This window comes from Borostomias antarcticus, assembly GCF_949987555.1.
Source record: "Borostomias antarcticus genome assembly, chromosome: 15".
Taxonomy (NCBI): Eukaryota; Metazoa; Chordata; class Actinopteri; order Stomiiformes; family Stomiidae; genus Borostomias; species Borostomias antarcticus.
This window is the reverse complement of record NC_140248.1, coordinates 13,266,957-13,294,364: the sequence shown is the minus strand read 5'-3', so window position 1 is coordinate 13,294,364 and position 27,408 is coordinate 13,266,957. Positions and strand designations below refer to the sequence as shown.

The window sequence follows — 27,408 nt, the reverse complement described above, 5'->3', positions numbered from 1 at the left end:
GTAATCAGGAGGAATTGGCCCAATGTTTTTTCACACTTAACCTCCCTTTCCTGTAAAATGTGTTTGGGGTGAAAATAATGTCACATGTGGAAGTGAATTTATATCCCTACTGTAATTTGGCAACAGGGACCTTCTATGTCCTGTGTAAGTAGCACTGACCTGTGGAAAAAAAAATCATCCATCATGATCTGGAGGAAACAAAAGCCCTCCAACTGTTTATAGGAACGTCCACACAACAATTGATACAAGATATGTTTTTATCCACTTAACCCACTTCGGGCAAAAGGTCTTTCTATCAAACCATTCAACAAAACATGCTCACTTTCCTGTTTTTTCCTAACAATGCATGAAGCCAGACCAAAACATGAAACTAACACCTTTTGTGTGTGAGTATATTAAAAATGCAAACACAGATACGATCTTAATTGTGCAATAATACTTTCAGCGAATTTTGTGGCAAACAAAAACACTTTATCTTACGTATACAAATGCTTCAAACAATACTTTTTAAAAGTACAGTGTTTATTTTTTAGGACGAATCAGTTGAGGACAAATCGGTATTGATAGCACTATCTCCATTACTTTGTAAACTGTACAAGAACCTACTGTAATATCCATGTGTTCTCAGACACAGACAATGGGCAATGTCTGTGCAATTACTTAATATAACCAGTAAATACTGCATCTTTATGATTCTTATGTCCAGGCTTTCTGTTCATCTTCATGTCTCTCCAATGAGTCTTTTGTGATCATTTATTGACCCATCTCTGCTGAAGAGCTGGAATGATCTATGCATTTCAGGTCATGTCAGGTTCTCATCATGTGTGTGACCATACCTGACTTGTGTTTCACAGGTCAGTTAAGGTAAACCTCTGCCTCCTTGAGTACGTCTTCCTTCTGCCGGAAGTACTCCCTGAACCAGGCAATGTGTTCCTTTTTCTGCAGAACCGTCAGGTAGGGGTTCTTGGTCAGGCCGGCCACCACCAGCTCCATGAAGTGGCGTACAGGCCCCTGGCGGGGGAAGCCCTCCTCCAGGTGTTTCTCCAGAAAGACGTGCTCATGGAACGGAACGCTGGCCTCTTCTTCCAGTCCTGAGAAAGAGATTCAGAGGACAAAACTTACCGCTTTGGTGAGCCAAGACAAAACCATTCTTCCGTCTCTATACTAAGAACAAGAATGAACTCACCAGCCTAATTGTTGATTGGATACTGCCCTAGAATCAGTCTTGCATAGTCAAATCAGTCATTACCATTTGGGAATGGGGGGGACGCTATATTACGCATAACCAGTGGGCAAATATGCAAGGATGTCGAAATAAGGCTTATTCCCCAAACCTACATCTGCTGACTCAGACAACCCTAGAATGAGCTCACCAGCCTTGTTGATTGGATACTGCCCTAGAATGAATTCACCAGCCTTGCTGTTGATTGGATACTGCCCTAGAATGAACTCACCAGCCTCATTGTTGATTGGATACTGCCCTAGGATGAACTCACCAGCCTCATTGTTGATTGGATACTGCCACAGCTTGCCCTCCTTGGTCCACTGGATCATCTCCTCAAAGCCGTTGCGGGGCCTCTGGGTGGTCGACAGGGCTATTTCATTCGCTAATTCAATGTCCCATAAGGTTGGTGGAGCTGTAAATAGAGCAATAGAGATAAACCGTGTGATAAACTAGGAAATAGAGAGAAAGAAAGACACTTTAGAAAAGGGTGACACTAGACATGTGTAGCCTCAAGGCATAAAAGATATGGGACAATAGCGCTTGCCAAGGCTAAAGCAGCCAATTCCAATGTTACCAATGTTTGTGAAAGCCACATCCTGCTCAGCACTGCGGGCAAAGACGTTGAGCCTTTTCCCCGAAAACAAGTTCTTCCTGACAATGTAAACACAAGGTCAGGTACATTCAAACATTAAACACATCTATAAAGACAGCAAATTATAGCAAAGTGCAGAATTTTGTTGTTGTTGTTTATTTTGTTATTTCTTACATGACACAACAATTTTCGACACAGTTAAGACTACTGAATAGCCTAGCATGCTTAATTGAGTTAAATTCACTATTTTGGACTTAAGGGCCTATTCTCAGTATGTCTTACATGACCTGAGCGAAGAGACTATAATTTCCCTGATCACTTACTGAGCTAGCTACAGTTGTTCTGCAGGCGCACACTTGGCCACAAAGGAAGTCAATGGGGCCAATGACATGTTGGAAAAAGTACGGTAAATGGCTTTTCCGAGACGGGAAGCACAAGTGTGTAATCTTACCAGTCTCAGTATGCTCTCCTGTGAAATGTAGTTATCACAAACCGAATGTTGAAACAAAAGTTCAATTTGAAAGCGAACTATTTACCTATAAACTTCACTTTCACTTCTGCACTACATTGTAGAGAGCTTACTAGCTTACTACTACAGTAGATAGCTAGCTACTAACTATTTGTAACACAGTAGTATATTTGTAATCTAAACAGCAATGGTTCATACTTTTTCCGTCTCATTGGCCCCATTGACCTCTATCGTAGCCGAGTGTGCGCCTGCAGAGCAATCAGGAAAATTATAGTCTCTGTGTCAGGTTCATGTAAGACAGACCGAGAATAGGCCCTAAAGTCCAAAATAGTGAACTTATCCTTTAATAGTCAAGTACAGTAGGCAAAGGCAAATAAAATGAACCGCTGGACTATTCCTGAACTGGAGAGGGCATAATTTGGGTTATGACTGAATGCGATATATATGCTGACTGACCTCACAGTCCCAAATCATCCCCTTTGAACTACCATTTTCCCTGTGGCTAAATAGCTCAGGTAGTTGCCACTTGCATCCCTGGTGTTATGGGGTTGCTTCGGTTTGTTGGAGATCTAAGTACATATCTCACTGGCAATAAACAAAATAGGCCTAGCCTCCCTACTGTGACGATAACTTCTTACCAACTTGTTTAGAAAACATCTCGCCAACAGTGACACAGATTACATGTAGCAGCCATTCCCCTTGCATTATGAAGCCTTTTAGTCACTCTAAAAGTCCTCTCCATCACTCCTAAAATTTCTTGAGTTTAGGAGCTATCAAAATGCTAAAATGCTTTGTAAATTATTTTGCAAACAACTTTTAAAGTTAGGAAAGAAACGCCAATTTTTCTTGGATTTTCTCTTAGTTTGTCCATTTAGGAGCACATTTTTAGGCTTGGGATGTTTGTGAATACGGGTGTCCTTACCTCCTCCTAACTCCATCCAGCTCAGCGGTGATACCTCGGTCATGGGTGTATCCTCGCCCATCCTCATCAAAACGGATCTGATTGGACGGCCGGGTATTTTGTCTGCCATTAGGCCTCTTTCCCACCTTCATGTCAGCAATGATAACTCTGAGAAACAGAACGACATCAGAGGTCGGGTGTCTGCTGGTTCAACCACTGTCATAACCATGTTAAAGAATAGACATCATTACAGCTTTTACAGGTATCATTACAAAAACAACGGAGTCGGAAAATTGATCAAACATACCCAATGTCGTTCACGTCGCCTTTCTTCTGGACGTCAGTGACGGCCTCATGTTGCCTCAGCTGTCTGAGCAGCTCTGACTCAGCCTGGCTTCGGTTCGGTAGAGTGGAGGCAGCCGCAGAGGCAGCGGCCACCAGCTCTGGACTCAGAGTCTCGCTGAAACACACAACACGAAGACAAAGGGACAAGTCTAACCAAGCAACGAGGCATTTGATAATTGACCACGCCGGGGGGGAAAAAGTGTGCACACATGTAGGCCACAATGTGTTATCACGGGGCGCACAGCGATTTGACACGTGTCGCCATTATGAATCTACACTCACCTTTGGACCGGGTCATCAGCAGTGGCCCTCTGAAACATACTGATGGTGCTCTCCATAGCGGCAGGATTGGGCCTGGCCACAGACTCGTAGCTGTGCGGCTGCGCCTTCAGGGCTTTGGCCCGCTTCTTGTTGCTCACCTCCACCTTCATGGTTCCCAGCAGGTCCAGCAGGCCCTCCTTCCCTGTCTTCAGGCCCTCCTTCCCTGTCTTCTGGGGCTTCTCACGTTCCTGCTCTCCCTCCACCTTTACCTGCTGAGCGCTAGGATGTCCCGACTCATCTACCTCCAACTTAACTTTTAGCCTTTGCTCTACCTCTTCTGTTTTTGTAGTTTCTTTGCTTTTAGCTTTTAGCTTTTCCTTTAAGCCCTCAGTGTTTACATCATCCATCTGGTGCTGGGCGACATTTTCTCCATCCGTGTTAACCTCTACAATCCGCTCGACCTGCTCTGCCGTCATCCTGACATGCTCGTGGGCCTCAAATCCCTTCTCTTCACCCACACTTGCTGCTTCTCTTAACTCACCATTCTTGGCTTCATTCTTGATATCTTCTCTACCAGGGAGCTCTTTATTTTCACTATACGTGGTTGAAGTTGTGCCAAGGGCTCGCAATCCCCCATTGATCGCATCTCTGCAGTAGTGACAGAGTCGCAGAATAAATACATAGCAACCGTGAGAAGCAATGAACAGAAAGTTTGGCTAAATCTCATCCAGTGTGTGAACACAGGCACAGTAACAGAGTTTAGCTAGCTGACTGACATCAGAACTTAAACGTTACCTACTCTTTGCAAGTCACAGTACTCATGTTAAATATAAGATCTAAAATAAAAACATTGTTTGCAGTGTGCCTCGTTTTGTCACAGAGTGTAATGGCAAGGTTAACGTTAGCTAACTTAGCAATGTCTAGCTCTAGGCCTACTTACCTAAAAATAGGGAGTGTCACTATTTTACATTTCGTTGACAATACACAGGCCTCCTTCGCGTGTATTGCACGATTACGAGTTTGATAAACTGAGAGAAATAATCTTCTATACATAATTGTTCTTCAAATACACCTACAATGTCGCGCATACACGCTTCTTCCGGGTGTGACAGACAGGGCTGTGGAGTGAAACAAAGACCAATGACATTGGTTCCGGTAGAGGAAGGGAAATTATTCTAATTTGCTAAGGTTGCTTTTTATATTACTGTAATACTGCCAAAATGCCATTTAATTCGTAGAGCCTTCCGATATAAATAAAATACGCAATTTATCGCTTAATTCATTAAGTTAGCTAGAGTTAGTTATCTGCCACCTGAAACCGGCGGGCGCTATGACACTCGTGAAACGTTATTCAAGAGCGGCCGCCGCTTTATTTTTGCTTGGGTTCTCTCTCTGGACTGCATGGGTGACTTTCGTGATGGACGGGCGAAATCACCATCCACGCTAATGCAACCTCTTAGATGAAAGGGCCTGACATGCTGTTGAATCTCTCATGTGTTCAACGTAGCATACGAAGTAAGTGTGATTAGGCTAGTGTTGATAAATGCGTAATGAATTCAGTATTCTCACAATCTTGCTCTGTGGAGGTCTCTGACCTCGTCTTCACAGCCGCTTGTCCTTGTTACATGACTGTTGCTGCTTAAATTATTACATGAACTTTACTTCGCTGCCAGTGACATTATTCTGAACTCTCTTGTTGCTTAGTTAATGGGATCCATATTGTACTTTTTCCCCCAAGGATGGACGACAGTCAAAGAATTCAATGTGCATCACAAATAGCTGCTTTTTGCTTTTAGAATATGCCCTCTGTGACTGAGTTAGATCAGTAGCTTGCGCGTGGTGCCCAGGTGAAACCGTCAAAGATGAGTCGGAGAAAATGACAGACACTCACTCACTCACTCACTTACTTTATTTATCCCTGTGAGGAAATTGTTACAGCAGTAAGGATAACACAAAAAGGACTAGGTACACAAAATTATGCAAAATATACAACAAAGCTCAAACTGTACAAGTGCAAAAAAGAAGTGTGGGCACCTTAACAAACTGTCTCCAAGCTGGCTCGGGTCCCTAGGTCCAGCCAATCAGGGGATGCAGTGAACAGCCTGATGGCAGCTGGTAGGAAGGACCTACAGAAACGCTTCATAGAGCACTGTGTGGCAGAATCAGTCTGCAGCTCAAGGTGCTCCTCTGCCTGACCAGAGTGTCATGTACCATTGGGTTGTCCATAGACAGGCCTCCCATCTTTGTCTCCAGTTATCCTGGTCCTTCATACAGCTGGCGGTCTCAACGGTGATCTCCACTCCCGCATCCATCTTAATTATGTCCACAAATGTTTTGGTAGGACGTCCTCGCAACTTACGTCCGTGCCATGGAGATGGCTGCCATAACACCAGCTTAATGGACGGAAGCTTACGGTGTCTGTAGCATTGCCCAGCCAGCCTCATTCTCCTTGCTGCTGTCTTCCCACTCACCCTTGGCCTCTCTCCGTACAGATATTCAGTACTGATGTGAGCGTTATACTTATGTCCAGTGCTTCACGTAGCATTCTGGTGTAGCATCGGTCCAGCGACCTCTGCAGGGAGTGGCTCTGGGTCCAGCACTCACAGCCATACAGGCGAACAGCCTCCATGGTGGCGTCGAAGAAGTGGAGCTTGGTTTCACGGGGAAGGTTGGATTTCCACATGTTGCTAGGGCTGCACGATTATGACAAAAGATAATAATTGCGATTATTTGCTTCAAAATGGTAATTGCGATTAATATTTTTTTATATAATATTAATATATAATAACCAAAATGCTCCCAAATCACAGACGTTGATCCCTTTCTTGCTACTAACTCACTGACCTCGTTTTCACTACTCACGGCTGCAGGTACTCTTGTGACACTTGTCTTGACCTACTGCTCTATCTGTCTTCTCAGTGAAATTGCTACGCACAGCGCACTCAGCGGGAACGCATGTGATTGGTCAGACAACATAAGCGCCTGTGATTCGTCCGTGTAGTCCTAGCACACTCAATTCAAAGCAAAATTATTAATCACATTAATTGCGGCCTTTTGCAATTAGTTAATTGCGGAGGTCATAATCGCGATTTCAATTAATTCACGATTAATTGTGCAGCCCTACATGTTGCTCATGCCGTTTAGACCTCTCCATGTGAGCACCTTCCTCACTTTGAAGTCCTGCTCCGTTGTGTTGACCCAAAAGCCCAAGTATTTGAGGTCCTCAAAATCCTTCAGAGCAGTACCTTCAGCTGTCTTTGAGGGCAGATGTCCCGGCCCAGGGTGTTAGGTGATGACCTTAGTTTTCATGGCGTTCTGTCCAAGACCCATCTTGGCACATTCCTTTTCCACTCTTGTCCTTACAGTATCTTATTTCTACATCAGTTCCTCATTCCGGTCCTAGGTACGCAACTTAACATTTAAAAGTTCCCAAACTGGAAATTTACTAGTCTAGCAGTATCATCCTCATCTACTTATCCCGTCCAATTATGGGTCACTGTGTCTGTGTCCATTATATAGGCAGTGCAATTAAATAACATTCAATTGTGCACAGTCAGTTGATGTGGTCTATTGTATAGGCAGGAGTCAATTGTTATTGTCTTGTTAGGCACTTGCATGTACGCCCAGGCATCCATACTCCTGCCTTGACGTCTGCTGCTTTGATACTGCAGCGTTGAACTGCAGATGGTTCTGCACACGCCACTTGATAAAGTCCTCCTCTAGGCCTCTGTATTCCTGCTCCTGTCCTCCTCTTACACATCCCAAAATAGCAGAGTCATCTGAGAACTTCTGGAGGTGACATGTCTCCGAGTTGTAACTGATGTCCGATGTATAGCGTATGAACAGGAAAGGAGACAGGACAGGCCCTTGTGGGGCTGCTGTGTTGCTGATGACTCACACACGTCCCCGAAGCCTCACATACTGTGTTCTCCAGTCAAATAGTGCGTAATCCAGGCCACCGAGGGGGCGTCCATCTGCATTGTCTGTACAGTAGCCATCTCCCAAAAGTATAGTGTTGGGTCTAATTCAAATCTGTGCGTTTTAGTGAGTTTTGGGAGCCACCAAAAAATTCTGATGGATAGCCTGGGACCACACTATTAAAGAGCTAGGGTAAATTACTATCTAACAGTGAAGCTCCGACCTCAGCAATAATGACAGCTCTCAGTCCCACTAGCAGCTAGGGGGACAGATAGTTTCTATGCAAAGTAGGAGTGCACTATCCCATTGATGGGGCAATTAGCAACTCACAGTGAAGTGAGTTGACTCCTGGCTCCTTACATGTTGACTTGCAATGTGAATTTTGCCATTACCTTCTCGTATTCACACATCACTGGAGGACCATTATATATCTATAAGAAGGCAATGGTTAAAATAACTATTTGAAAACATCAGCCACTACCATCGGTGAATGTCATCTTATTTGTCGATAGGCCGATGGCAGTCAACAAGGCCAATATCGTCCCATACTGATGTATGGCCGATGAATAGGTGCATAGCTAACCAATATCTCTGATTTCTGTTCACAGCTTCTTTGCAGGAGTTGTCTCATTGATTAAGAAGGAACTCTGAACCAGACAGACTCCTCTTGGTTGAAGTTCTCCCACACCATGGCCCCACACCCAGCAGTCCAAGCCATCATTGACCTTTCCGCCGGAGCCATAGGTAAACATATACAACATGTCCACCTCAAGGGTGTGAGGTCACAGAGTACCAAAGAATTTGTAGCGTGATTCATGGTACCTTTGGATGCTCTGATTAGATTCAGTCAGTGCACTTGGGAACGTGTGGCTACTAGCAATGGCGACATTCACATTGTCCAAAGTTGCTCTTTGTTCTGAGACCTTATCTGCCCCAGCAGAAAAGAGCTGACTGCTATTTTTCACCCTGCTCCTTTTTGTTTCCAATATGCACTCCTTCACGGTCCATTAGCCCTCTGCAAAGCCCACTCAGATCCCACTCAGATCCCTATCTGTCAGAGTGGCGACAGTTGGCATCATAGGGGGGTAGTAAATTATGATCCAACACTGCTTTCAATAATCGCAATGGTTTGTGTTTGACAAGTCAAGTCAAGGCCATGGTGAAACCCTACACACCCTCCTGACCACTACGCTCTGCTACCTTGGGGCGACTGGTTGCCCTGTCATTCTGAGGCCCCTGGCTACTGTAGCCTAACCATAGTTTGTTATCTTCTTGTGCCTATGACCGCAGCAAAACTGTTCCGTTATTGATGATAGCATGGTATTGCTTATCGCTGGTGGAGGCTAATCTTTGGTCGGTTCTTTCTTTCGTTCGTTCATTTGGTCACATAGCAGGATTATACAAAAACTACCAGAGCGATTGGAACATGCCACAAAGTATTTTCTACTAAATGCACTCTGATATCATATGAAAAAAGACAGGGATAGTCAAACCGTGCTGCTTTCTTATCTATGAATTTTTATCAACTTACACATTCATGCGTGCTCTGAGAACGCTTTCTAGTCTTTACTACTTCTGCTAGGTGGCCAAGCAGTTAAGGCGTTGGTAATTTTTATCGCGGGTTGGAGCCGCGAGGAAGATGTAGATTTTTCTTTAGAGAACGTTGGCTCTTTATTACAATGAGGAATCAAGTCAGCTTTAGATATCATCTTAGATATCAACTTTATTTATTTGCGATTTAAGCAACCAATATTACCTTATGTTTCTATGCATGTAAAACAAAATAAAATCTGAGGATTACACAAAAACTATCAGAACGATTTTCACGAAACTCGATGGAGGGGTGTAGTATAAACCAAATTAGAACCCATCCCAGAGACATGGACACTGGGATAGCGCTCCTCTACCCCTCCCAGAGGCATGGACACTGGGCTAGTGCATGTCCTTTTTACCCCCCAGAGGAGGGTAAAAAACACTCCTTAATTACTGGACTTAAGTTACAAAAGTATATACAGAAATTATGTCTCCTGTTATTGTCTTTAATGGCTGATTGAAAAAATTACACAAGTACACAAGTATGTTCAGTTGTGTTCATACATGACCACCTCTCATAAACACCACAATCAGTTACACCACCAAAAAGCTTACTCTTCAATGGTGCAAGTGTGCTATATTTATACTGAGGAGTGAGTTTAACCAATTCAACTCGATTACACCAACAAAATGCATTAATGGGCGGAGGCCTGTGCTCTCTGAGCACCCTTTCTAGTTTTCATTGTAAGAGAAACCGTTATAGTTGTGCTGCATGCTTATTTGGCTCTTTGATGGGGTTATGCAAGTGCGTATGTAGGCTTGTGTTGCAGCTTACCATAGGCCTATTAGTTAAAACCAATAGCCTATGCTTTGGCAGTTAATCTGTAAATATGTATCATGATATATATACTATACATATTTTGGCAAGTTTTTATCCATTTGGGTGGACTTTGAGCACTTCTTGGGCTGCACGTCACACTCTCCTCCAACGTCCAATCAAAAATGAATAAATATTCACAATCGCAATGCTCGTTTTTGACAACCTGGACCTTATTTACGACATATTATAAGACGTTTGACTCACCGAGATCACTTTTGTGTAGTTCGGAGGCCTGTAGAAGAAATTTAAAATCCAGCGCGAGCCAGTATATCCATGTAATGACGGTGATCGGGGCACCGAGAATGCAGTTTCTCAAAATCCATTTTCGGCCGCTAAACGGTTGTTTTCATGGCCAGCGCGCAGACTGGCTATTCTCCGGCTCACATTCTCTGCGCTACGATCGGATTGTTGCTGACGAATGACGACGACAATATTCTCGGCACCAACAACGATCGTAGCGCAGAGAATGTGAGCCGGAGAATAGCCAGTCTGCGCGCTGGCCTGTGCGCATGCGTGCTGGAGCAAGTGGGGAAAGGCGTGTAAAGATCATATTACAGAGGCTAAAGACCCCGTATTTGAAAACCACAACAATGGCTCGCGTTGAGGAATCTCAACTGTCGATTCATTCAATCTGATTGATGAAAACAACCGTTTAGCGGCCGAAAATAGATTTTTAGAAACTGCATTCTCGGTGCCCCGATCGCCGTCATTACATGGATATACTGGCTCGCGCTGGATTTTAAATTTCTTCTACCGGCCTCCGAACTACACCAAAGTGATCTCGGTGAGTCAAACGTCTTATAATATGTCGTAAATAAGGTCCAGGTTGTCAAAAACGAGCATTGCCCTTTAAATTATGCGAACTCTATGAAAATCTGATTGACAATTTAGGGTGGATACCAAGGGAGGGACTGCCGTCTTGTGATTGGTCAGCCTAGCCTACATGAAAATAATGGGTGAGCTCTTGTCGTGTATTTCTAATGCACAACTTAGTCAAAAAGTACTTCAAGGAGGCCAAAAACTTTGAATCGTCAATTTATTGAGCATGCCTAACAGGGCCAGAACTAAGGCAAATACTAAAGTTTCTCTTACGAGGTGGCGAGCTTATATGTCCTGGCTTCAGGCCAGGAGTCACATGACAAACAAATTTGCATACAAGGAATACAAACATGGTCACAAACGGTCAACTGATGTTCTGCCCTCCTCGGACATGGGGCTATTTTTGGGTCTTCCTGTGTCCTCCTAGAATCACGTTACAACTGTAGGTTAACTGACTTCCAAGACAATCATCTACTATCTTTATTGACTCAGGGACAAAGGAATGCTGACTTTAGAACATCTGCTTTGCTCACATGTTAAACTACTTACTTCAACGGTGACCATTAGGCCACGCTGACTCAGAGACAAAGACAAAGGAATGCTTACTCAGGGGCAAAGACCTCTGTTGAGACTTGAAATAACACTGTTCAAACTAAAATGAAGGTATTTCATTATTCTAATGAAATGAATACTACATGAGAGTAATACAGACATGTGATTGATGTAATACAGTATAATACAGTATAAAAATATACTACACTCAACATGGTTTGATTCATCATTCATTGATTCTATAGGCAAATTATGTATGAGAACAGTTGCTGGCTAGCTAACATCCGCCTGGTTACTGTTAACAGCGGAAAGCAAGCGCATAATGGAACACATTAAGACCTCAATGCATGACTAGTTAATCACATTAAACATTTAAAGAAGTAGAAGTAGAAGATGAGAGAGTCTTAGAATAACGTTAATAGATTAGACTAAGTTAGCTTACCTATAACCATGCAAATATATTACCTTTGATTGATATGATATATGATATTACCAATATGATATAGCCTACCATCCAAATATGACTTACCTTTGAGCTGTGTAACGTAGTTACACGATTAATGTTAGTCAACCAAAATCAGAGACAAATGGGGTTAACACGGCTGCTCACAAAAATCTGTCTGGGTTTTCCTTATTTAGTTAGTAGGGCAGAGACTGAAATGTATGTGAATAAGCACTGAAACTTTTTCATAATAACCTTTAAAATATGTATTTTAGCAGTGATTTGGACCAAACAACAATACCAACAATATTTGAAATGTTTATTTGTCACACATAACAGAGACATATCACTAATAACTGAAAACAGTGGTGATACTGATATTGAACTGTAGTGTGTCTGTATTGTAACTGCAGTGAACTGTAGTGAACTGGTGAATGTGACCGAATAAAAGAAGATGAAACTGAAATAAAATTACATGGTTAGGCTACAGCACAAATTGCCATCTAAGTGCTTACTGTACATGCTTCACAAATATCATTAAGACAACTACATGTTTGTACTTCTTGCACAGGCCTGGTGCACTGGGAACATATAGGCCTAGTGACTCGGTGTAATATGTATACCACCAATGTCACCTACAGTTACAATGTAGGCTATAGCTAACAGTATTATTATGAATAGTAGCCTACTTAAAATCAATCATGTTAATATAACAATTATACAATAATGATAACAATAACTACAAGAACAATTATCATCAAAATCAGAATCACAATAAGCCAAAGGAGAATTGCTATGCGCATTACCGCCACCATCTGGCCAAACTGTCTGCCTGCCTGTTGTTCAGTTAAATTAAGCTGTCAATCAAGATACAAGGAGAATCGTGTGGGTGTGACCACGTTGAAATCACAAGAGGGCAGTTCCTCCCTTGGTATCCGCCCCCAAATTGTCAATCAGATTTTCATGGAGCTCGCATAATTTAACGTCGAGCAAGAGAGGCCGAGTCCTACGCGCAGAGCTGCACTGCGAGCGCGCAGAAATCAAGTGCATGCGAGCAGAACTAAACTAAGCGCGAGGAGAAAGTGCTCAACTAGCAGATACCCACGCACGTGGTGGCTCCATACGCCCGCGGCAGCCTGTATCGCTCTCAGTTGTCGAATCTGCCCGTGAGTGTGTTTTACGCGCTCTTGACTTTTGACATAAATGTGACGCCATATACATTTTAATGGTGGGGGGCGGTAGGCGACCTGGATAATAGACAGGGGTCACTGGTCCCAAAAAGGCTGAGAATCACTGCTGTAATGTAATGTAAACAAGTGTATTATGAAGTAAACCGTTTCCCCCGGCCTTCTCCGTTCCCCCGGCCCCTGCCACTCTTTCACCCAGGGGGCGCAGCGTGTGTCGTGAGTGGCCAGCCCCTGGACACGGCTAAGGTGAAGATGCAGACATTCCCGTCCCTGTACCGGGGCTTCCGCCACTGCTTCATGTCCACCTACAGGCAGGTGGGGCTGCGGGGCCTCTACCAAGGCACCACCCCGGCCCTCATGGCCAACATAGCCGAGAACTCTGTGCTCTTCATGAGCTACGGCTTCTGTCAGCAGGTGGTCCGCTTCGTCTCAGGACTGGACAACGGGGCCGCGCTCAGGTATGGATGGACTACGGGGACTTGGAACTTCACCTCACTGTGTAGTTGTTGACCTCTAAATGAAGTTAGGATAAATACTAGATGCTACTGCTCTCTGTCTTTTATTGGCCTTGTGAGACCATCCCGATCCCGCGAGCTCACATTCAGTTTCTCTTCGCAGTTCAGTCTGGAATTCTCCCTATCTCGAACGATTATTCTCCGTTTTGACCAGGCCGCTCAGGAACTGGGTTCTGACTGCTGTTTCTGCCCCGCAGTAGAATGTAGCCCCTGATTGGTTCCCGTGGCAAAACAATCTGTAACGTTAACATTAGTAGAATAAACACAGCAATAAGTGCAGTTATTGCAGAAATAGACTCAGTACTAACAGTTAAACAAGAACAAGATTATGCACAGAGTTTCTCGGAGGAAAAGATGTTTTCGCTGTTCTTCCAACTGGATTTGGCAAAAGTGTTATGTTGATTGGCTGAAGATTGACAGCAAGTACTCCCACCCACAATAATCGTTGGATATATGGGGGATGCCAGACTGATCTATGGAGAAAAACATAATGTGAGTTCGCTAGATCAGGATGGTCTCACAAGGCTATTCTTTTATCACTTAGCCTGCTGTTTCATGTTTTATAATCGGTGTGTATTTGTCCTCCCTCTTCTCCATTAGTGATATGCAAAAAGCCAGTGCTGGGTCAGTGGCGTCCATCTTCTCCTCTCTGGTGCTGTGCCCGACCGAGCTGGTAAAGTGTCGTCTCCAAGCCATGTACGAGATGGAGACATCAGGCAAGATTGCTACGGGACAAAAGTGAGGTTCATGGGGTTTCTGGGCTTTTTTTTGTAACTTGCACTTGCACATATGCCTGCTAAAGTTTTTATAACTTGTTTAGGGTTGCAAAATATAAAATATGTGAATATTCACCAACTCCCCTGGGAATTAACGGGAATTTATGGGAATTAATCCCCATAATTTCCAGTAAATTTCCATTAATTCCCATAAATTCCAGTTGGGAATTTGGGGAACTTTGTGAATATTCCCCCATATTTGCAACCCTACTTTTTTTGTGCTCAACTCCTGCTTGTCTTCTGATCAGGACGATGTGGTCTGTAGTGAAGACCATTATGAGGACTAATGGGCCAACAGGCTTCTTCCAAGGCCTGACCACCACCATCGCCAGAGAGGTGCCTGGCTACTTCTGCTTTTTCGGAGGCTACGAAATCAGTCGCTCCTCCTTTGCAGACTACATGAAGTGTGACAAGGACAACATAGGTACACCTGTATTACTAGACCTATTCAATTAATAATGAATGAATAATACCATATTGTTACTGGTTATTATCTTTTATGACTCAGTTCACGGGTTCCATGTCTGATTCATAGTGTGAGCTACTTTGCTGTAGGATTCCAGTTAGTGGGTATTACAGATTAATTGTGGAAAAACATGGCTGTTTGGGATTGCAGATTGTTCAGTGGTTTCATATTTCACACAGTCACAGTCTGCAAATAGTACTTTACTTGAATGTTTTAGTCGACCAAATTACTCTCTTGTATTCTGCTGGTCTGTGTATTCACTCATGGGTTGTGTGTGTGTTTGTGTGTGTGTGGTCTGTGTATTCACTAATGGGTTGTGTGTGTGTGTGTGTGTGCGTGTGTGTGTGTTAAAGGTATTGCCCCCACAGTGTTCAGTGGGGGGTTCGGAGGTGCATGCCTGTGGCTTGTGGTCTACCCCATGGACTGTGTAAAGTCTCGGATCCAGGTCATGTCCATGACGGGCAGACAGGCAGGTTTCTTCAAAACCATGATGAACATCCTGCGAACTGAAGGTAGGTAAAACACGACAAGGAACCTTTTTGGTGGGGAGAAGTCTTGCCTCGCCCACAACCATTCCTTTGGCTGACTATAAACAGTATCTGCAGAATGCCTGCCTGAGTATAAAAGCAACTTTTTAGGCCAAGTCTCGAAAGACATTTTATCAGTAGACTATATTTCCATCATCTGCTCCTGTTCAGGTGTGAAGGCTCTCTACTCTGGCCTCACCCCCACCATGATCCGCACTTTCCCTGCCAATGGAGCGCTGTTCCTGGGTTACGAGGCCAGCCGCAAGATCATGATGAAGCAGTTTGACAGCTGACCTGCTCTTCCTCCTCTTAAAACCCTAATTTCCTTTTACCTTGTCATTGTTTCCCTTTCCCCCTAGACTAAGTTTGTAAACTCCTCCCAACACACTCCATCTTTCCCGAGCTTGCACTAACACTCTTTGTGGCAAAATCGTTTTAAGTTACTGTTTTTCATGTTTAGATGTGAATATTCTGTACCACCAGACTTCTATTTGTCTTCAAATTGACCAAATGGTTGGCCAGGGAAAACGATGTGTATGAGTGGCATAGCTTTACCTTCCACGCAGTATCAAACAACCCTAACCAGCATTTTAAAACTGACATCACAACATCCTGTTATTTGGCGGTAGTTCAAAATACTTCATTCCTTTCTCTTGTCTACCTCAACAACAGAGTACTTAAACACACAGGCATTGTTCTTACCCCGTAATTGCAAAGCTTTCTCCAGACTCTGTGAACTGGATTCATTTGGTTTCAGTGCCAATACACCATTGAGAAAAGCACTCCATGTTGTTTCTGTGGCCTCAGCTTCTTCATCATTAGAGCTAGGCTACAGTATTATATCCATATAGTATGACAGAAGGGGAGCAAGAGCTCAACTGCTTGTACTCTTTCATATATACAATCTGACTGTAGCTTCATTAACTCCATGTTCAACATAGATTCACTCCATGTTCAATATATAGATTCACTCCATGTTCAACATAGATTCACTCCACTCCATGTTCAATGTATAGATTATTAAATATGTGCTGAGCTGAAATGTATTTTTAAAATGTTTCGGTTTTACATACTTTTTTGCCTTTTAACCACAATGTTTTGCCTTTCTTGTCATTTGAACGCCATCATTCCATTTTCAATACATTGAAGTTTGGATGAACCGCCAAATATTCCACAGACTTTGAATTGTGTATTTGTGAATTTTAATTGGAAAATGTTTATAACCAAACATAAAGATACATATCAGGCATAGATAAGAATTTATTTGGACCTAGCAGAAAAATGATATTGTTGAGTGGGAATAAAGGAGTTTTTGTACTGTAATTGTATGGCATACAATAAAGGTTTCCAGAGGACAAGTATTCCCTGTATTTTATCTCCTATACTGTGGAATGTGGCAGGGAAATAATATGACATTATTTCAAATTAATTTAGCATTTAAAACAAAAAGGAGGACATTAAATCCAAACCACCACAGAATCAACATTAACCACCACAGAATCAACAAACATTTACTGTATAATAATAGTGTGCAGTTAGTTAGTTAGTTATATATTTATGCAAAAGCGCTCTTTATCCACTGGAGGGCCCCAGTCAATTCAGCATCATCATCATCATCATCATCATGGTGTTGCATGGAGTGTGGATGAGCACTGCATGGTCTCTCATAGGGGCTACAGGGGCAAGATCAACAAAGATCAGTATACAACGTCCCCCCACATGACAAGGGTTTGTGTATTTGGGTTTAGTTACTATGGTTTAGTAGGCCTAATATCGGTGTTCCCACTTACCCCTTGACTTTTGCAGGTTCCACATAGGCAACCAAAGAGACCATTGATCATCTGAATGGCACACAGCACCAGCTGCAAACCGCTGGTCACCAGCAAAGTGGAGAACAGGCCAACGTTAAACTCCACCACATTCTGGGGCTCGGTGCACAGCGCCCACAGATCTCTGTTGTTCAAGTAGCTCTCTTCTCTGTAATGAACAAAGAAGATGAAGGGATGTAAGGTATGTAGGTAGGTATGTAGGGTATGTAAGGTATGTAGGTAGGTATGTAGGGTATGTAAGGTATGTAGGTACACTGAATGAGGATTCACTCCAGATGTTGTCAAGTAATCGTCTCACCTATCTTTGAAGGGTGTTAACCAAATTAGCAGGACTCGACAATACGGCCCATTTACCAGGCCAAGCACTGCCACAGAGAAACTGTAGAGGGCGCCAGCAACCCCAACTGCAGCAAATGCAATGGATAGGAACATCTGTAGACAAAAACAGGACGACCAAAATCATTGTTTGTGAATAGTGAGTATGTAACTTTTTGAATAAAATCAAATGACAATGCAAACTAGAAAGTACATTTCCTGGAGAAAATGTGAGGTGGGCTAGATGCTGCAGCTGTATATAACAGCTACTGCTAGAACTACTATGGACCGGGCAATCTCCATGCACCCACTGGCGAAGACCGTGCGTCTCTATCCCACTCAGGGGCTGAATTGTGGGGTCTGTGGCGTGGACAGTGGCGTGGTGACGAGACTCCGCCCCCTCAGGTCAGAGCTGGTCAGGGACAGTGTACCCCTCTCCGGACCACCTACCCGCCCGCACCGGTGAAGACCATGTGTCTATATATATCCCACTCAGGGGCTGAGTTCTGTGCTACCACATTAGTTATAAAAGGGTGCCTGTACCTTTAAGAGAGGCTGCATATGCACACAAATTCATAAAAAGCAACAGCTGCCACCACTCTAATCCCAACTGAGACTCTGATCCTAGACATGGTCCGCTTCAGACAGCTCTATCGCGAAAACTATAAATGTTACAGCTTATATATTGACACCATAGGAATCCTGAGAACTTGCAGAACATTTCTATGTATAATATGTCTGTATAGCTTAAACACTGTAGGTATGGCGACACGTTAGAAAAAGGGTAAAAATGCAAAATTAGCAGCTCGAAAGTTACAGTGCGTTGCCATACGTTCCAATGGGGAGCGCAGTTCCCGAACAAATCGTCATACCTCAAAAACGGTAAGTCACACAGCTTAAATATTTACATTGGACCAATCAGCACAGTTGTGTGAACGTTTTTTATGTATAATATATGTACGAGGTGTTAAAATTGTAGGCATAGTGACAAGTTAGAAAATGGGTAAAAATGCCAAATTAGCAGCTCAAAAGAGTGTAGCGCCATACGTTTCAATGGGAAGCGCAGTTGCCGAACAAATCGTCATACAGTGAAAAGTATAAGTCACACAGCTTAGATACTTACATTGTACGAATCAGCACAGTTGTGTGAAAGTTTTGATGTATAATAAGTGTGTGAGATTTCAAAACTGTAGGAGTGCCAGCAGTTTACAAAATGTGTAAATATTTTCAAAGCAACAGCTGCCACCACTCTAAAAACATAATGATACTGAACATTCCACCAGCAGTTTCAATTGCACACAAATTACTATTAAAAGTTAAATTACAAAAAAAATTATAAAAAATATAAAAAATCTGAATAAATCCGTTAAAGAGCTAAACATCGTGAACATTTTTTGAATGAAGTTTCTAGCACAAAGTATGAAGAAGTTATAAAGGAAACAAAAATGGGGAGAATAATAATAAGAAAGAAAGAAAGAAATAGTGGGAATATCACAAGTTGGGCTAGCTTTTGCAAGCTAGCCTATCTAACTAATGATGATAAGATCTATAAAATTAGTTGATTATTAACTTCCACAGGTAGCATAAAGAGATTAAAACATTGATAAGATTATGTGCTTCCCCCTCACTCACTCTTTCTCTTTCTCTCTCCCTCTTTGCATTGTGAACATCCACAATTCATTCCCGTTTGTAAATGAACTCACCCCACAGCGATTGGCACAGCAACCTTGCTTTCCTGTTAGATGAATGTGGAATGCTGGGATCAATACCTGTTGAGGAATGGGTAGTCAGCAGGTAGTCATGATGCTTGACATGTTCTCCTTACAAAATCATTTCTAATAGCTGTTTCTGCCTTTTCTCTCAGAAGACATTGTCATCACAATTGATTAATATTGATGAATTTGGTTTATTTTCAGAGAAATGTTGGTTTAATCTGATCCTGTTAGCTGTTCCTAATTATAATGATTGACCTCTGAGTATGGCTGTAGCTGGAGCTTTCTGTAAGAAACGGTGTCCCTCTTCCATAGACTTATGAGATAAAGATGACATTCCATGGTTGGTACACTCAAACACCATTGTTGTGGTTAGAGATAGAGACCTGGGCGCCGAGGCGGCGTAGGTTAACTTGACAAAACAAGGCCACAGAAGAGACCAGAAAGACAGTCTTATCGGAGAAGAGACGAGGGAGGAGGACACTCAAACCACATAAGAACATTGCAACGAGACCAATGCTTTGATTTGAGTCCAGACAGCATACAGAGAGAGGTCAACTGTACATTAGACTATATGCCATCGTCCTTTGTATGTAAAACCTTCTGGAATAAACAGCTTTTGCAATGTCGCTCAAATCCCGTGTTGGAGAGATTTATTTGGGATACATCAGAACAAGGAAACACTGGACTGTGTGGTATTTTGTGAGATTGGGGGCCGTCTTTTATTGTCATCAAAACACAACGCAGAGCTTAATAAGGACAATAATAAAAGACAACGAAAGTCAACACAATGTAACCTACTCCTACAAGTCGCTTTGAATAAAAGTGTCTGTGATATGACCCAAAGGTAAAATGTATATATTTTTTAATGCAGCACTATCTTTGGCTTATTGCGGCGGTGCTGAAGTCCTTCACTTTCCATTGGTGACATTAAAGGAGTAGTTTGGTATTTAGCAGCATAAGCCCTGTTGTAAGGTTATTTAATTATGATCATATACAACGGTCCACATACATATTTTGACAGATTTTGCATAATTGCAATATTAGTACACAATGCATCTGTATGGGCATATTAACGCCCAGGACACAATGGATCTTTATGGGCATATTAACGCCCATACCGAAGGACACAATAGATCTCTATGGGCATATGCCCACAGAGATCCTTTGTGTAATTACCTGTGACATGAGCAATGAGCACTAATATCTCAAGAGTGCAAAGTCTGTCAAAACATTGATATGGACCATTGTATATGATCATAAATAACCTTATACAGGGCTTATGATGTTAAATACCAAACTACTCCTTTACGGTGGATTTTGAGACTCAGCAAATGGAACTTACTGTACCATAATCATCATCATCAACAGCATGTCTTTTTTTACTTCATATATTTATTAATAAATATAAATAACATATTCATATATATTTCTAAACAATAATTCAAAGGATAAATATTTATTAATTTAGAAGACAACTCACCATGATGCCCCCTCCAACGAGTCCTCCCATGTACTTCACCTCCTCTGTAATGTGCCCATCTTTGGCATACGTGACATCCCAGCCAGGGAAGAACAGGATGATGTTACAGATTATAGAGATGAGTGCCAGTGGGTACAGACTTACCCCAATGCACTGGGAACATTTGCCTGTGCACATGCTGTCTCTTTCTGTCAGACTACTCTAGCTCTATGGTCTATTGGCCAGGAGGTTTGAGAACGTGGTCCTGATAAGAGCCTCTACACAAAGTAAGACTGATAAAGTACTGCGTTGCTGAATTAGATTCACTGAAAGGATTTATCAAGAGAAATCTCTCCCCTCTCTCTGTATGTACATGCTCAGGAATCACCTAAATACTATGTGGGAGGGCTGTTTTTGAGAGGGGTGGTGAATGTTTGTCTACCAGAGCGATTTATGACTTTATGATAGCCTACATTCTTAATGTTGCCATGGCAGCTGCAAATGATAAGACAAATGAGGGAAGAATGAACAGGAAGTGTTGGTAGTGGGTAGTTACAATACAGATACAACCCTCGTTTACAGCTTTTCATAAAAGTACTCAAACTAAAACAAAACATTAAACATTTGCTTTGGGTTGTTCTATCATGCCATTTTCACACCACAACCCCCTAATTTGTATCTTTTGTGAAATATATTTTCTATTCTCTAAATCACACTATGTGAGTGTAGCCTAGGCCTATTCCAGTGTGTGTTTGCGTTGTGTGTCTGCGCTGCTGTACTCTTGAACTTTGGACCAGTGGCCCTGCTATAAATGTAGGAGTAACAATGAGTCATTGAGCTAAACTGTAAAACAGATTACATAGCAGACTCACGTCTAGTGAATCATTGATGAGAGAATGTGCACCAACCCTCATGAGCTGCAGGATTGTAATTCCAGTTATTTGGTCTATGCACTAGTACTTTTTTGTTTTGTTTTTTACATTTATTTTATTTTATTTTCAACTGCTTCAACTTTTGCTGACGTATATCAACCATGAATTGGTTCCACCATATTTCAATAAGCTAAATAAGAGTATATAGACAGACAGACAGACAGACAGACAGACAGACAGACAGACAGACAGACAGACAGACAGATAGATAGATAGATAGATAGATAGATAGATAGATAGATAGATAGATAGATAGATAGATAGATAGATAGATAGATTCATCACAATGCAAAACATCTAACTAATACACCCATATCCATCTATCTATGGGGCAGTAACACAATACATCTGACTAATACACCCATATATGTCTATCTATGAGACAGTAACACACAAACAAAAATCCCTACACACTACACACGCATACATCTGCAACTTGACTCGCTCCGCAAATCCAACCCCTCCCATTCCCATGGGTCTCTCACTAAATTCCACCATATACAGTAGGACAACTGTACCTTGGGGTATTGCAATATACATTTTAAGTAGTAATACAACTAGTATCTTTCTATCATAGTTCTAGCTGTACAGAGTGCCTCCTTTCTAGCATTGAGCACAACCTGGCATGCCCCAAAGCCACAGGGAGCTCCATAGACAACATCTCCACCAAAGAATGAACCCATTGATGGAGAAAGGGTGTGTGGTGGTTGCCATCTAACCGCCAACATCTTTTTAGCAACCGTGCATGCTGATAGCCACAGCTGTCTTTGAATGTAGTTCAGCCCAGAATCATCATTCAAAATCATACATTCAGGAGACCAGTAAAATCAAGTCAAATCAAACTTTATTTGTATAGTGCATTTCATACGCATAGACAACACAGTGCGCAGAAAGGGGGAATGGACATACCCCTACATTTTCCAGAGGGAAGCAAGAAAACAGGTCACCCTAGGGCCGAAATAGTTGTTCTTTAAATTAAGTGTTTTAGAGAGATGTTTTGTTATAACTTCTAAAACATTTCCCACTGATGGACACTCCCACATGATATGTAAAATTGTCCCGGTTTGGTTCCCGTCACATAGGGTAGGCTACAGTTGTGAGATATAGTTGTATTCTTCATAAAACGCCGCTTTTGAGTCAGATAAGTTCAATATATGAATTTAAGTTTGTTAGTTGATGATTTGAATGTTGTGAAGAACACACTAGTATACTAACATGAGTATAGTATATCTTATAAGGATTGTAGTATAGAATAATATAGGCTAGTCGACAAGAATAATTGCCTGCCGCGCCATTGAATTCATAGTGTGTTTGGTGGCATAGGCTAGCTGTATGAAAGTATTTTTAATAAAACATTTAAAATCAAAATGAAATTAGCCTGTCTCCTGACATTAAGGCACAACTAGACATGATTATCAGATAACACAGTTCAAGGTCACTGTGACCTCACAAAATATGTTTTTGGCCTGATGAACACAATATCTCAAGAAAGGCTTAACGGAATTTGTTCATATTTGGGTTAAATGTCCAGTTGGACTCAAGGATTAACTGATTACATTGTGGGGGTCAAAGGTCAAGGGTCACTGACTTCACAAAAGGTGTTTTTGGCCTGCTGAACACGATATCTCAAGAACGGCTTGACAGAATTTGTACATATTTGGCCAAAATGTCCATTTGGACTAATTGGATTAGATTTTGGTATTCAAATGTCAAAGGTAAAGGTCACCATTAGTCTCTTACACAGACGCCAACGTCATCACGCTAGCGAGCTGCCTGCCGGAACGTCTGTGGACATTCCATGGATGTATTAATAGAAGTTTGGTGGACTCTGGGCTCTCCCCCCACCCACACCCCCTAGCACCCCCACACGGGGAGCTGACTTCGCTCTAAGTTTTGTTTTTAAGATGCGTTCCATTTGTATCAGAAACATCGGGATTCCCGCCCGGGATGACGACACATCCCAGTTGAATGCCTTCCAGAAACAAAACGCGAAGACCCCATTTTTGCTCCATCTTTGTAGTTCTAGCCAAGTTAGCCATTGTTAGCAATACCAGTTGATAACAATAAACTATGCTATTGTGCGCATACAAACTTCGTAGCAACATTGTGATGGACATTTCACAGTAGCCTATGTGTGTACGACTGATTTAATGAGACAAATAATATGGAAGCGCTATAATAAACAGCCTTATTACAGCTTTCACTTATTGTTGATGCACAGAGTAGCCATCTTGATTGACGTCAGCAGCTGACATTGATGAAGTCGGGGTAGATTTTTTATCCCAAGTAATATGGCGGAAATCCCGAGTTCAGATGACATATTTGATGATGACTTTGAGGTCGAACCCAGGAATCACGTCATCTCCGACGCAAATGGAACACAGCATAATTCATGGTCCCAGTGATTCGAATCTTCTAAATTGGCCCCAGGCGTCCACCAACTTTCATGAACATAGGTCTGTAGTTTTCACATAGGCCTAATCCTGCTAACGAACCAACCAACCAATGAACACACAACAATGAACACACGCCAATGAACATACGCCACCGAAAACAATACTTCTCGCCCTGCGCTGTCGCTGGGGCGGAGCGGAGGTAGGTATTTGATTCGCAGCAAATCACTGATGAACAAAAAAACATAGGCCTATATTTACCATCGGCACTCGGGGATCACCTAGCGGCCGGCGGGGACCCATGCGTAGCCTACTGTAGCGCGACTCCACTCAAGGGAACTCTTCTCATGAAGATTTGGGGAACTGCGTTAATGGATGGAGGCGTTTCCACAAAACCATTGGGGAAACAACATTCCACGACGCAGGATGGCCACGTCGGAGGTTGACGCGCTTTCTCTCAGCCCCATAAAAGAGTTTTTATTAACTTACTTAATGCCAGATACATGCTATGACAAGTTTTTTGTCGACTTAAACTTTCTTCACGGTAAGGACAAGCTAGCCTAACTTACACGACAACAAAAAGCATAAATGTGCAATTGGCTGATTCAGAATTTCATTCCAGCTGTGCATGTGGGCGGTGCAATGGGCTTGTTGTCGCTACTGTCAGACTCAGCATGGAAGCCTGCACGACTACACGGAATGTTTAATGCGTGTTATGTTATGCAAAATAGATATCATATTGTTTTGCATTGAGCTCCTGTAGGCGTTTGGTCATTACTTCCCCTTGGCCTTAAATTCTGTAAGTGATTTTAATATGATTCAGTAGCACTCTCACTCTCTCCCGCATTAGTTCCATGTCTGAAGATCGTTCTAAGTAAAACGTTGGGGGTATGGATCCTACTTGGCACTGTGTTAGGTGAGAAAGCTCTCTCTCTCTCTCTCCTTTTTTCTCTGGTTGTTTTTGCTAGATGTTCACGGCCCTACTTTCCTGTAAACCCTCTCCCCCACCACAGCACAGATTCCTCAGGTGTGGAAGCTGCTGAGGGCCGGGAGTGCAGAGGGGCTGAGCCTGCTCTCGGTCCTGGTCGAGCTGTATGCTCTCTCGGGTCCTGTGGTCTACTGCATTGCTAACAACTTCCCCATCAGGTACAAATTATGTGACAAGGTTACCCAGAAGCCTCTCAGGGGGAAATTGTTTAACGTAATACACAGCCTATTGCCGACTTTGGTTTTTGCATGTGCATTTGCTTGGTCAGTGCCTGGGGCGACAGAGTCTTCGCGCTCATCCTGACCATGGCCACATGCTTCCTGGTTCTACACTACCGTGGTAACACCGCCAAAGGTTTGACCACTCCCCCTAATATGTGCTTGCGAAAGTCATGATAAAGTCATAACAAAATATAAGCTCAAATTATGTGGGCATCTTGCACTAATACTTGAGTGCATGATGTCCCTTATTTTTGGCAGGGGTATTGCTGCTCTTGGCTCACTGTGGAGGGATGCTCCTACTGGCCTTTCGCGTGACCCCTCCCTCGGTCGTCTCCAGGATGCAGGCCTCTGGCATCGCGGCTGTTGTTTTAAGCAAGGTATCTTCTTCTTCTTCTTCTAGTCCGTTGCTAGTGGACATGATGTAGGGCTTCCAGCGGTTTGGAAGAAAAAGATGAGGTCTGTGATTGAACATGATTGTTATATGCCCAATTTAACAGGTGAAAAGCGACAAAGTTGGCATGTGAAGTTTGTTTGTTGGAACATCACGCAGAAGCCTCCTGAGACCATCCTGAACCTGTCTCATGACTGGCTATAATACAGTAGACCTGTCCTGAAATGACAGAAATGTGAGTATGCAAATCAGGTGCTAATTGCTGGTCTATTGTTTGTCCAGGGTCTTCAGGCTGGGACCAATTACTGCAACGGTCACACGGGGCAACTGTCAGGTCTGTCTGTGTCCCTGGTGTTTGCTGGCTCCCTGGCGCTAATCTTCACTTCCCTACAGGTATATTGGCTAAAGGGAATGACTACACACCCTACTTGGCTCCTTGAAAAAGATGTACCATTTATATCCCCGCCAGTCCTCAATATGTCCTTAATCTCATTTGACTTCCACTTGTCCTTCATTTTTAAATCATAACCTGTTCTTCATCTCTCTCCTCCACTATTCATCGCCTTAAGGAGACCGGACAATCGCTCAATACTCTGGGGCATGTGGTGTCTGCTTGTCTGAGCTGCCTCTTACTGGCCCAGGTCCTATGGTACTGGAACAGAAGCACCAGTATGAAAGAGAAGAAACAGTAGATGCTATCTTAACCCAAGACCAGCACAAAGGAAAAATGTGAATCTTTACTTCCCACATTCCATATCATGCATGTGTGTTTATTTTATTTTTGCTATTATGGCTGTAAATGTGGTCAATATGATTGAAGGTCAAATTTACAATAGATAATATTGATTGCCTGGCAAAGTATTGAGCTGTTCAGCAGCATATTATTCAGTCAGGAAATTATACATTAGAGGAGCTTCGTGTGATTCTCACGTAGGCCTCTAGAGGGGGATAGAGGGTAGTTAAAATGTCTTGAGGAAATCCACCACTGGCAACATACTTTTCTCTGAGTGTAACTGTGAAGTTCCTTCATTATGTCTATGGCAATTGATTCAATTGAAGCTGAGGAATTAATAAGTATAGTAAATCTGAATTATGTTTTGTATTTGATGCCTGCAATCAAAGTTTCTTCCATTCAGAAACGTGAAGTTTTTTGTGATTGGAAGCATTGTTGACTTGTCCATTTCCCATTCAAAATCAGAATCAGAATTTGTTTTAATACCATGGAGTTTTCAACATACTAGGAATTTGCTTTCAGTTGTGGTGCATAATATTGGACTGGGTGCAGGGACGAGACAGGACAGTGAAAAGCCAGGACAGTGCAAAGAGCAAGTACAAAATGCTAGTGCAAAATAGGATAAGCTAAGAAATGAACATCTGAAGTGATGTTTGTTTGAGGGGGTCCACTCCAAAGTCTCCTGAACTGGAAATTGACTATTTAAGGCAGAATAGGCAAATAAATCGGCACCAATAAGTCAACCAGAGAGTCTAAAAACGTTTTTTTTTACATATTATTTGACCTCAGCATTGATGGTCTTGTGTGGTGTGGTGTTGCATGGAGAGACAAAGAACTGGATAGATGGGTTGGGCCAAACTTAAGGGTGCTCCCTTGGAGAAGCACAGATGTGGAGGTGAGCTTCTTGCACACAAAACACCCTCCCAGTGGCTCTAATCATAATGTGATTGTGATACTACCCCTTAGTTACACCGGCCCGGTTTGGAGCCTAGATACATTGGTAAAGGTGGTCCTCAAAGTTCCA

The 27,408-nt window shown here is 42.6% G+C and overlaps 4 protein-coding genes across 5 annotated transcripts; 2 read left to right on the top strand and 2 right to left on the bottom strand.

The window, feature by feature from the left end:
* Window positions 1-394: 394 nt before the first annotated feature.
* On the bottom strand, window positions 395-4,884 carry mrps31 (mitochondrial ribosomal protein S31). Of its 2 annotated transcripts, XM_084449473.1 has the most exons (7): window positions 4,734-4,884; window positions 3,815-4,441; window positions 3,495-3,647; window positions 3,209-3,355; window positions 1,800-1,876; window positions 1,497-1,637; window positions 395-1,091 (listed from the first exon to the last, which is right to left on the bottom strand). In XM_084449473.1, the coding sequence occupies exons 1-7, from the start codon at window positions 4,844-4,846 to the stop codon at window positions 856-858; spliced, it is 1,494 nt and encodes a 497-aa protein (XP_084305599.1). In that variant the 5' UTR covers window positions 4,847-4,884; the 3' UTR covers window positions 395-855. The 2 variants fall into 2 exon arrangements, with proteins under 2 accessions (XP_084305599.1, XP_084305600.1); XM_084449474.1 differs by lacking the exon at window positions 4,734-4,884 and having other exon boundaries at window positions 3,815-4,569.
* A 292-nt stretch (window positions 4,885-5,176) lies between these two features.
* On the top strand, window positions 5,177-15,741 carry slc25a15b (solute carrier family 25 member 15b). The gene is made up of 7 exons (XM_084449390.1): window positions 5,177-5,308; window positions 8,320-8,455; window positions 13,324-13,582; window positions 14,240-14,377; window positions 14,664-14,839; window positions 15,235-15,393; window positions 15,580-15,741. Exons 2-7 carry the CDS (start codon window positions 8,401-8,403, stop codon window positions 15,699-15,701), a joined length of 909 nt encoding a protein of 302 aa, XP_084305516.1. The 5' UTR covers window positions 5,177-5,308; window positions 8,320-8,400; the 3' UTR covers window positions 15,702-15,741.
* Window positions 15,742-15,834: 93 nt separating this feature from the next.
* tm4sf21a (transmembrane 4 L six family member 21a) lies at window positions 15,835-21,108 on the bottom strand. Its single transcript, XM_084449391.1, has 5 exons — window positions 20,748-21,108; window positions 19,256-19,321; window positions 17,536-17,669; window positions 17,199-17,385; window positions 15,835-17,081 (listed from the first exon to the last, which is right to left on the bottom strand). Exons 1-5 carry the CDS (start codon window positions 20,922-20,924, stop codon window positions 17,073-17,075), a joined length of 573 nt encoding a protein of 190 aa, XP_084305517.1. The 5' UTR covers window positions 20,925-21,108; the 3' UTR covers window positions 15,835-17,072.
* A 3,297-nt stretch (window positions 21,109-24,405) lies between these two features.
* LOC311318286 (mannose-P-dolichol utilization defect 1 protein-like) lies at window positions 24,406-27,108 on the top strand. The gene is made up of 7 exons (XM_084449572.1): window positions 24,406-24,595; window positions 24,902-24,967; window positions 25,065-25,197; window positions 25,308-25,393; window positions 25,519-25,637; window positions 25,934-26,044; window positions 26,221-27,108. Exons 1-7 carry the CDS (start codon window positions 24,427-24,429, stop codon window positions 26,341-26,343), a joined length of 807 nt encoding a protein of 268 aa, XP_084305698.1. The 5' UTR covers window positions 24,406-24,426; the 3' UTR covers window positions 26,344-27,108.
* The last annotated feature ends 300 nt before the right edge of the window (window positions 27,109-27,408 follow it).